General features: G+C 39.0%; 1 protein-coding gene across 1 annotated transcript; it reads right to left on the minus strand.

Moving 5' to 3' along the window:
• Positions 1-341: 341 nt before the first annotated feature.
• On the minus strand, positions 342-11,658 carry tmem201 (transmembrane protein 201). Its single transcript, XM_035656706.1, has 11 exons — positions 11,440-11,658; positions 10,710-10,830; positions 10,414-10,608; positions 10,140-10,319; positions 9,205-9,590; positions 8,901-9,101; positions 4,683-4,879; positions 3,611-3,673; positions 3,219-3,509; positions 2,831-2,959; positions 342-2,419 (listed from the first exon to the last, which is right to left on the minus strand). Exons 1-11 carry the CDS (start codon positions 11,574-11,576, stop codon positions 2,322-2,324), a joined length of 1,998 nt encoding a protein of 665 aa, XP_035512599.1. The 5' UTR covers positions 11,577-11,658; the 3' UTR covers positions 342-2,321.

Consider the following 11,658-nt stretch of genomic DNA (forward strand, 5'->3'; position numbering starts at 1 on the left):
GCGCCACCACAGTAGTGTTACCAACTTCTATCTCCTATAAAGCTGAGATCACATTGTATGTCCACTTATTCCTAATATAACTGTTTTACATGAAACCTCAAATGCCACAGACATTGATTGCGATGAGTTTGTAATGGCCGCCCGTGCCCTTTGTAGTGTTACATACTATTTGTCATCAAACTATTAAATTCAGCGCAACACACACACACACTTACACACTATTATGTTGCCACCCTTCAAAAATTCCTGCCTCCCTCTCGCCACCCCATAAATATTTTTCTAGATCCGCCCCTGGGCAGAAACCAACACAGATCTAGAAATAATATATCCGTGTACCTGGATAGAGAGGGAAAAAGCACTTTATTAAAAAAGTATGGGTCCAGAAACAAGCCAGTCTTTACAATCACACAGACCAAACAGCTTTTGCGAACACACATTTGCATTGAACACAGTGGAATAACAAACATTCAAATATTAAAGAGAACATAATTTCATACTTCTGTCAAACACTCTGAATTGGACAGACTTCACATAATAGTGATGTCAATTCCAGAGAAAAAGCACAACATGTTTCAGTTACACGTTTAAAAAAAAAAAAAATTAAATTTACTTTTAACTGAAACAAGGTTTGTCTCATTTAGGAAAATCCAGCATTGCTGCATTTAAATTTCCACATGTACATGAACCTTCAATGAATGAGCCTTCTTGAGAGAAGAAATAAACATATGGTAAGTTACACATCAAGTACAAATGCAAAAGACTGCATACATACGTTGAAAGGTTACAATAGTCTTTACAAACAATTCATTATAAAGGTTATCTAATGATTAACTAGAATTATCTAATGATAGAAACTATCATTAAATAATTTCCAGTCATTTAGAGGTGTTTCAGTAGCAACTTTATTTTTCAGAAAACATTTTTTTAGTTTAATTATTAGTTTGGCTCAAAATAACAAACTGGCAACAGCACTTTAAATTACAACAAGTTAGCATCAAGTGTGAGGAAAAACCACATAACCCATTAAATACACACACACACAAAAAAAAAAAAAACTCAAGTGCATGGCCATTCAGTGATGTGAAAAAAAATAAATCCAAAAGCCTAACATCATACGATGTTTACATGAGAAGCAAATCAAACAAACTGTAAACTGTTTAAACACTTCTTATACATGTCCAAAATGTACAACTTTGTTACTCAAAACATACACACGCATTAAACATCTGTGCTCTTCATCTCTAATAGAACAATCACATATTCAAAATACAAACACAACGGAACACAAAAAAGGAAAAACAAGTGCAAAATCATTCTGGTTTAATATGTAGATGTTTGACTACAAGTTATGAGAAAAGTCCTGTATAAATTAGTTCACAGCTCAGTTAGGAGTAAAACTATCTGAATCTCTGTGCCTTTATTATTCAAACATGTACATTAGGACATTTCTTTAAAGAGATTTTAATATTGCACTTAACCATAGGAGTTTTGCCTCTTACACACTAGCCTGTGAACAGGATATCTATAAGATATAACAACATTAAATGGTTTGTTGAAAGAACTGTTTCTGTAGTGAATGAGTGACATGAGATATACATGACCATATTAAAAATGTTGACTGTAAACTCTTTAACAAAACAACCCAACAGGATATCATTTGACACACCACTCTTTCCCTCCTGAATATACATAGCAAGAGAATGGCGAACACCAGTGCTGTGAAATTAGGACACAACAAATAGAAAATCTATACAAATTTCAAATATGAAAAGCTGTAAGTATACAGCACAGACAACATTCTGCTCAATGTTTTCCAATTTTTGGCTCTTGTAAAGAACCAGAAATGTTATTCAGTTGATCACGATAAGTAGGTAAGACATGACCCTCTGAGTCCAAGCAGCTTCGACTGAAAAAGTACATGTTTATTGCACATTTCACAGAACGGTCTTTAAAAAGCCACCAAGCATCGGTGCAAGAGCTGAGCCTTTTAAATCAATTACATGTGCACCTGTGATCGTGTAAGAGGAGCAGTGACAAACCAAAAGACAAAAACAAGGCCAGATCACAAAAGCCTAAATATTTTTAAGCAATCAATCACATAATATTTGATTTCAGCATACAGTTTTTTCGTAACTCCAACCAAACAGGAGAAACGCTGTCAAAAAGAACAACAACTGACATTTGTATTCTCATTAAGCAATAAGTAACTGCCAGAAAAGGTGAGTTTTCTGGCATTGCTGAATGACCTCCAGGTCCACAGACGTGACAGAGGTCAACTCACTCTGTACAGGTCACAGGAGAACAGTGGACCCATCAACAGTTCATCTCCAGTTATGGTACATATAGAGGCAGGCGAACAACAGGTTGGAGGTCAGGCTCACCAATAAAAGCCCCGGCCAAATAAGACTCTTCATGAAACCTGGAGATGTTACAAAGAAAGCTAATTAATTTTATGAGAATCATCATGCATATACATCATGAAGGAACCGAACATTTCTGATGGGCTTTAAAACCCTACAGCAGGCTCATGTGGCTCAACTCTTCGGATTCTTGTCCATCCTTAAAGATACATATATTTGCTCACACTGGACTTTGTAGCACCAGATACTGGTTACAGTTACGTCATCTCTCCTCTCTGTAGTATAAGTAGACCAATACACTAACTGTTCCATATGGATCAGATGGAATGCAAAAGTAGTAGCAAAAATGGGAAAACAAATTCCTACATGACCGTTCTGTAGTATTTAGGCCCCCCGTCTATTACACTGAAATTAAGAGGGAATGTCATCGATCCCAGTTCTTCTCCCATGTTTATAATCACACTTCTTACCTTTTGGTGGAGGGTTGTTCTCCAGCCCCTGTGTCGTAGTGCCAACCAGGCATGTGGAGGACCCCGAGGAGCTGCCCTGCTTCTCTTCTTCTTCAATCACATTGTCATCCCTTAACAAAGAGCTCAAATCTGCAAAACAGTGGAAGCAGGTAAATCATGGAGCCATAGATAAAATCATCTAAACATGAAGTTATTTCATGTTTAGATGAGTTAAGTTAGTAATGAATATGAACTCTTTTTAAAGTCACTGCATGTGTATGATCTGAGAATGTTTTATTTTGCCCTCTGGTGGTGATATCATGAATGACACCGAGGTAGACCGAAATGCAAGTTGCTGCAACCAACCTACAACGAACATTTTACTATTCACAGATGCAGCTGTACTCACCATTTTGGCTTTGGAAGGGTGAAATGTCGTGTGAGAAGCAGCCACTGTAAATGGAAGAAGTCGACTCTACGTGGAAATGTGACGGAGACGCAGGTGGGGACATGAGCGTCGGTTCTGGCTCTGTTGAGAAAAGCCGGAGCTTCCGCCCGCTGATGTTGAGGCGAGCCGGGCTGATGAGGGGGCGCCGTTGTCTGGCAGAACCTGAACTGGATGTAACTGACCCAGCTACTGAAGGAGTTGGAGAGGGGCCTGGGGATGATGGGCGGCTCCCCGACTTCAGTGAAAAGTAGTCTGTGCCAAAAAAAATTGTAAATGTAAAAAGTGCTCTGAAAGGGTTTGGAATTGTTTAAAACATAGGGTTGAGGAGAGATCACAAAATCCACATGAAATACCTGAGGGCGGGGAGTCTTTGTAATGTGAGGCTGGTCTGCTTCCACTAAACAGGTAACCAGAATCTGAAAATAAGAAATACAATATACAGTCACCATTCACCGGGGATTTCCTTAAACCTGCATTAGTCAGTGCCAGTTGACCAGAAACAACACAACTAAAAGCTAATCTAAACCTACTGAAATGGCAACTTTATGCTGAAACGTTAGGCCAACAATTGTACAGGTTGATGACATGTGGTGGTAGCTCTGATTTTTTTTTTTTTTGCACCCTAGTGGCAAAAAAATTAAGAATTCAAACAATTTGTATTGATCGACAAATTGATTAATGATCAACTGTTTCAGCTTTAAATTTAAATGATGGAATAAGGCACTTTATCCATCTACTGTAGCATCTTATTACTTTTATCATGAATGTTAAATGCATATTTATGCACATTTTATCAGAGTTCAGCCAGGGTAGGGTAATTGGCCAGGGTGAAATATCAGCTCACTGCAGATAGAAACAGAAATAATAATAATAATAATATGTCTGAGGCAGATTAGAAATAGTGTCTATCATCACCGTTATAATATTTTGTAAAAGGCGTTTGTTTAAAAAAGAGAAAAAGAAGCACCCAAGCATTAACCATACAGTAACACTTAAAAGACCAATCCTTCAGACAGATCTTCTCTAGAAAACAGAGTGTCTCGACCCAACTGCCAAACAGCAGAAAATGAAAGGAGGCTAGTGAATCTTATCAATTATAAATCTTGTTTGTATGCAAGAACAAAACAGTGCAAGTAGCAACTCAAGATCAAACATGTCTGAGCAGCTATAGGAAGCCAAGAACTGTAGACAGAAGTGGGCTGAATATTCCCACCTGCCCCTGTTCAGGCGCCTTGAAAAAGAGGAACAGCACTTCTGTGTCAATTATCTACAGTGAGTTTTTTGAGACACAAGACCACAAATACTTGGCAGGGCACTGAATCCAACACAATACATCATCTTCAGGTTATGCCACAAGACATGGAAAGAGTAGCTTGATTTCTTTTGTCTTTCAACTCAAACCGAAATAAATAAGTTTAATGTTACCCGTCCTAGTGAGGGAGGGCATGGTGCCAAGGCAGAGGGCTCTGCTGAGGCGCCCAGGCAGCGAGGAGGGGGAGGCCTTGCGCTCGCGAGGACCTTGTCGCCGGGTGATGAGCTTGGAGAGGTTCGGGGGCGGGGTGGGGACAAAGGTGTCTGCCAGGTCAGGAGAAAGCAAGAGAGACTGGCTGCCTCCAAGGTATCTGCAACACAAGAGCAACGGAATGGTATACTAGCTGAAATTAAAATTATAACAAAACTGTCAAGGTTTTAATACTACAGAAACACACAGTAATATACATCTGTGCAAGAAATGCACTGTTATAGAAGATAACTCCTTACAAATAGCGATGCATGGACACTTTTCTATTTGTGATTTATGTGTTAAGAAAGTCTTCAAATGGGATTTATCTGCTCCACACCAATGTCAATACTCAACATTGACATTAAAATAAAAAGAGTTACATGAGTACAAGTGTCTGAAATCAAATCAATGCACAAACTTTGTACCATACAACTCTTGATATCAATTTAATGAGAGCACTTTATTAAAGACAGCAGCTACCGCGAGGCTGTCGCTGAATGCTGCTGCAGCTGTCGGACAACAGCAGCTGAGTGTGCCGACAGAACAAAAGCTCCAGGAGAAATGCTGCCCAGCAATACAGCTCAACTCACAATTTCACAACACAGTCAGCGGCCCATACATGTTGTTATGCATCAAAGTAGTTTCTTTTCAGTGGCAATCAAGCAGTGTCTTTCTAGAAAACCTGTAATCACAGCAGGCTTGGCAAACAATGTGCTGACATGCTACTTTAATGGTGTGTGTTAAAGCTACTATTTCGCAAACAGGACAGAAACATACAAGTGGACAAGATGGAGAGTTTGTGTTGAAAACAAACAAAGAAGGCATATCCTTTCACCAGTTGTTTATTATATTCCATGTACAGCAAGCATTCCTACAAAGTTAAAAGTTAAAAGCAAGACACCCAAAACACAGTACGTTTTATTGGGTATGTTGCAGGAAACCTTTCAACATGGACGGAGCTCCAACTCTGAAGCTGCTACAGGATATATGTATATAAACATAAGTGATCAAATTAGGATGCATTTTATTAGCTTATTAATACTATAGCTTGGAATAACAAATTGTTTTTAAAAAATGTGTAAAAACTACCAAGATTTGGCATTATAACTGTTAATAGTCTTTTAGTGTTTCTGCAACAGACACATATCTAAAACGTTTAGGTATGACACAATCACATTGTTGACTACATATTGGATATCCATAGGAAACACAGTGCGGTAAAAACATTCATGGCTGCATTAGTAAAAATGTTCTATTCTAGCCATAATTGATAAAACACCACCACCAAAATACATAGGAGGCAATGGTAAAATTGTGTGTTTTATATGGCATGTGATTAACATACAAGTTTGAAAGTAGTGTTTCTATAGCCAAGTGCTTGCCACAAATAATAGTCAACAGTCCTACAGCTTACAGGAATTCTCTAAAACACAATATAGCCGTATACTATAGGCTGGATATTATGCATATATCATAGCATAACAAACATTCACACTAGAGGTTTATAGTGAACACAAACTTTTAGCACAGCATGTAAAACTTTGGCAAAGATAATGTTAAGATGTACTTTGCATATACAAACAAAGCTAAAAATAAACAGCACTATTATTTAAATATTATCTTTTTCTGACTTTGGGAACTGGCACACTGCAAGATGCACTTGGCACGAGTCTCCAGTACAGCGCGCTTTATTCAAACATTTTTAGCTATCTTGCCTTCACCAGGGTTGATGAAAGCAAGTGCCAGGTGTTTTCATTTTGAAGAAATATTATCTTTGTCATGTGTTTACGATGCAGCTTATGAAAAGTAAAAAAGTAGTAATAGTACATCATAACTAATTGATGCTATAGGATTATATAGCCCTGTGATGTTTTCATGAAATTTTCAGAGGCAGACTTCGAACTACCTTGAAATTACCCTGTACGACTGTTAAGATTTTACACAATCAATACTTTCCTCACAACCTACAAATAGCACCTTTAATATCCAAGGTTACATATGGCAACATTTTCTTTGCAAAAATCCACAAATTAAAGCTTTGACACTACTGCAGCAAAGACGCTGGTTTGAGAACATAACTCCATCTACAGGACAGCTCGACATGCCATTTAAACCCCACAGTTACAGTACACATCAAATACAATCTATAAAACACTCTACAGCTATCAGTTTGTAATACCATCTCACATTACTGTCATAAATATCCCCTTTCACTCAATACATTCAAATAAGTAAAGTAAAACAAAAAACAGGTTAACTGAAATAAATTGGTGAGAGGTGAAATGTTAGTAACTAGTACGTCCATCTGTATTATTAATACATCAACATATTACACTGTTGGTAAAGGAAAGTTCAGTATTAGTGGAAATGATCAAGGGAAGCAACAGGTAAGTGTTGGAGAAAGAATATGATAAAGTTACAGTCCAACATTAAATTGTTTGAATGAAAGACAAGCCTGCCTGGAAGTAACTGCAAGCATATACCATGCAAGTCCAGGATTTGTAATATGGCTGAGGCTTATCTGGCAAGAGTGTGGTAAAAACTTGCTTCATATAACTTTTGATTCTTACACTCTTGCTCACACTTTTACATTACGCTAAAAGCCAGTGACCATATTCAGTTGCAAAAATTAGCATTTCACTTTTTGTTAAGTTGACAGAAGATGCTGTTTTCAGCCTCTTAAATATGGAGATGTTCTTCTTTTCTGATTCAAAAACCATTAAAACTGAATTTCTCTGAGTTTTGAACCGACAAGACATTAAGAGACATCACATTGGACGCTGGGATGGACTTTGCTATTTTCTGACATTTTGACCACATGATTAATCTAGAAAAATAACTGGCAGATTAATCAACAACGAAAACAATGGTAGTTGCAGCCTTAATTGATACAACAAAGCCGCCAGGAACTACTTACTTACACATTATTACCTCAAGCAAATGCCAATACAAGCCAAGCACCCGCCAGGGAGTCCCCTAGAGGCAATATTTTTAAGCTCAACAGAACAAACACATAATACAAGTGCAATATATAAAAGGGAAATTTGTTTTGCAGGGATTACTCACTTATAGTAAAGGTCATGCATCATTTCAAGGCAGAGGAAAAATTCAGGCATAATCCACATGGAATTCACAGAGGCACAAGAGACAACAATGGGGACGGGAGAAGAGCGGCAAATAGCAAAACCTTGATCAACTAGTGAGCGCTGTTCTCGTTACAAATACTGATCAAAATTCATAGAAACTGTACACAGTGGGCTGTCCGGTTGAAAACCATGTAACCATATATCATGCAAGGAAAAGCCTTTCTAGTTATAAATAAATGGTGGCAGAGGACTGACGAACACTTTTGAAAATATCCAAGGTCACTCTTTGTTCAGAAATTGTAGATGTTGGAGAGAAAAACAGTGTGTTCATAAATTAATATGTCAGTCAATGAGCTGCAGTTAGTAAATAATCTTTAAAACCAGAGCGTTAATAAATAAACAAGCACATTCAAAAATGCTGTTAGATGCTCTACTACAGTGTAGAATACAAAGCTTAGTACTAGTTGGGTACTTGAATCACACACACACACACACACACACACACACACACACACCTCTATTAGTGTTGTTGGTTTCTTAAGAATTCCTTTTTGGTTACATGATTCCTGAAAGATTCCCTAGTTGGTTTCTGTCCTTGAAACAGTCCAAAAATAAGAAATCTATCATTTAATCAATGACAACACTGTTACCAACCAGAGAGAACAGTTGTTCATCTCATTTTTGTGCAGCAATACTCTAAAATTCAAAATGATGAAAATTTGAAAAAACACATTGGGCAACTGTAGAAGTGTGCTTGAAGGTGAGGTTTTGATGTGATAAAAATAATTAGCACTTGTATTATTGTCCTATGAAAAAGGACACACACATTTTGAGTTTGACATTCATTTGTCAAAACCTCAGTCATTCGCACACAGCAGTAACAGGGGTAGAGAGTAAAAAAAACAGCATTTTCCATGTTCTGTTAAGGAACCAGAAAAAATAACGTACATTGTTAACACTTAAAGGTTTGTGTGTTCTGATCTGGTTCTAATGAACACAAACCTCTCATGGGAAAGAATCCCATGTTTCAAACATTACTGCTCAGATTCTGACCTTCGATATCGGGCTCTTCTTGGACCCGGTGGTTTGCGAGTTGCCACAGCAGCGGCAAAGCTCACTAGGCAACAGACGCAGCTGATACTGAGCTTGGCTGTATCCATCCAGCTCAAGGAACTTGTCCAGTAGCTCTCAGCCAGGTAGAGGCACAGGATGACGAACCACAGGACAGAGGCCACAGCATCAATTCTCCTCAACCTGAAAATGCAGTAACATGTGAGATTGGAGTTTGCTTATGCTTAAATGACACAAGTCTGGGACATCCCTTCCAAAGTAAAATAAAGAGGTGGTGACTGCTTACCTCACAGGTCCTCCCAAGAAGATAGCAGTGAGACAAGTTAACAGGCCAACAGAGACTACAGCCAGCTGGTTGTCCCTTCCAAGCTGCCACACCAGCTTGGCATTTTCTAAGGCCTTGTCTATGGCCTTGTCTGGGAGCAGCTCCAGGAGACCCTGCCATACGGGTATGGCTCCACTGCTTTCGTTTTTCGGGGCGGATTCATTGGAGGGTTTAGGCTTTGGAGGATTGACCCCACCACTTAGGGTCTGCGGGCCAGTAGGGCCAGTAGGGGAAGTATGCTGGTCCGGCAGTTCACTGAAATATGTAACAACTAGGAAAGCACATATCAGGAAGGCAAGGGCCCGTAACAGTATGACCCCGATGGGAGAAGACACAGAATTGGAGCTCTGCGGGAGAGAGAACATGTTTTCACTGTTAATACTGATGTTTTCACATCATATTAAAATCAATACGCTATGCAAAGACTAATGCTGACATGTCCTAATAAGAAGGAAAAAAAATACACAATGAGGATGTAGCAGATTTATGTTTGCACTTTGACTACACCAGAGAAACATACTTCATTTTGCACTTACTATACTTAGAACTTAAACAGTTGAAATGTGTCAAAAAACAATATGCATTTAAGACCGTATTTATTACTGGTGTGGGGGAAGAAAACCACAAACTTATGCACTCCATACATGACATATGTCTTTAATAAAAGTATGTGATATTAAAAATCGCCAAAAAACAAGACCCATCTGAATTCAACTGAATTTAGATGTCTAACATCTAAGCTATAATCTAAGTTATAATCATCTTTTTATTTAGTCTTTGGCAGAAATGTTAACACGCCACTGCCTATGGTTACCTATCAAGCCTTACTGTGTTTCATGTAGATTCATTTATTCACACTTTACTTGTCTGCAGTTTCGGACATTGAGTGCACTGACCTTTATGAAGCCCTTGTCTGATTCTCGACTGCGTCGGAGCTGGTGGTTCAGCAGCACCGTCCGAAGCTGACGGTTTTGATATTTGATGTAATACTCCACTGCTGTCTGACAAGGCCTGCACAACTTATAGGTCTGCTCCAAGTAGTGTTTGTAGGCTTCAATTTCCTCGTCATAGCTCTCCTACAACAGAAACAAACCATAATAAATGTAGTGTTTACGGTTGTCAGGCATGGTAAGAATAAAGTTGTAGTGAGTAGAAAAGCACAATACATACATCATCCCTTGGGATGAATGAGGCCAGCTGCTTGATCTTTAAAGACTGGTTGTTATTGCACTTCCTGCACAGCAGCATCTGACAGTTGACCCACTGCAGGGTCTTGGGCGCCTCAGATGTGGGAAGGCTACCAGATACTCCATGGTTCAAATGCTCCATGTACTGAGCTGGGATGGGTTTATTGTAATCCCCATTCTGAAAACAAGACAGATTAACAAAAGAACAATATAAAAAAACACTTTTCACTTGCAAAAAAAAAACAAAAGAACTTGCATTATAAAGTTTTGAAAACATACCTCCTGGAAGCCATTGTACTGGTCACAGTTGGGACAATCCCAACAGTTCCTGTTCCCATAGGGCACCACTGTGTTGTCATTACAGAACCAGCAGTTCACATTCGCATGGGTCGGCTTCTTTCTGTAAATTAAAGTGGAGTAAATGGTGCAACATGACACTTAATTAAATCCGAGGATGCATTTCTGAAGTGTTTTCACGTGGCTCCCCAAATATCACTGTTCTATTAATGAGGCACCATTTGTCTAATTCCAGTCAGTGAGTAAGTGGAGCACACTGTCTAAGATCATGTCAAACTGGTTGGCTGCAAAAGTTTGGCGAGCCCTAGTGCTGTTTTGGTGAATGAATGCACTGAAAACAATCACGTTGGCTCAATAATTATGCGCGCAATAGCTTCCGAAGAACAAAGACTAAAAACAATGTGCATTCAAATGGTTAAATCACCAGTTATCGTAGTGTAAATGTTACAAAACTATGTAACTTAGCATTAAGTGAAGTGTAGTTAGCGCCACGGCTAGCAAAGTTAGCTCTGTGGTTAGCGTACGATAAACAGCCCACTCTGAGGAAACAAGACATGTATTTAGGCATTTTTTATTGCCAACATTATTCCTTTTTTGTCACAATATTGAACTACCAATGCATCTTTTAAACACAGCCTGCGAACTTGTGCTGACGTTAACGTGGTTGTAGCTAAAAAAAACATGCGCCGCGGTGCAAAAAGCTTCAACTCACCTGGTGACGATCTTATATACGAGCGACCCGCCGGCGACAACCGCCGTGGCTCCGACTCCGCTGTACATTAACTCAGGATACTCCAACAGAAGCTGGTGAAACGCCTCCATCTCCTCTCGAACCGCGCTAACAAACATGAACAATGTAACGATGTTTTTGTACCGCTAAACACGGCGCGAGATCGCACGCGGCAAGCGGATCCCCTTTTGTTCACGCCCC

Source organism: Morone saxatilis, unplaced genomic scaffold (assembly GCF_004916995.1).
Source record: "Morone saxatilis isolate NCDOM2014 unplaced genomic scaffold, NCSU_SB_2.0 Contig15, whole genome shotgun sequence".
Classification (NCBI taxonomy): Eukaryota; Metazoa; Chordata; class Actinopteri; family Moronidae; genus Morone; species Morone saxatilis.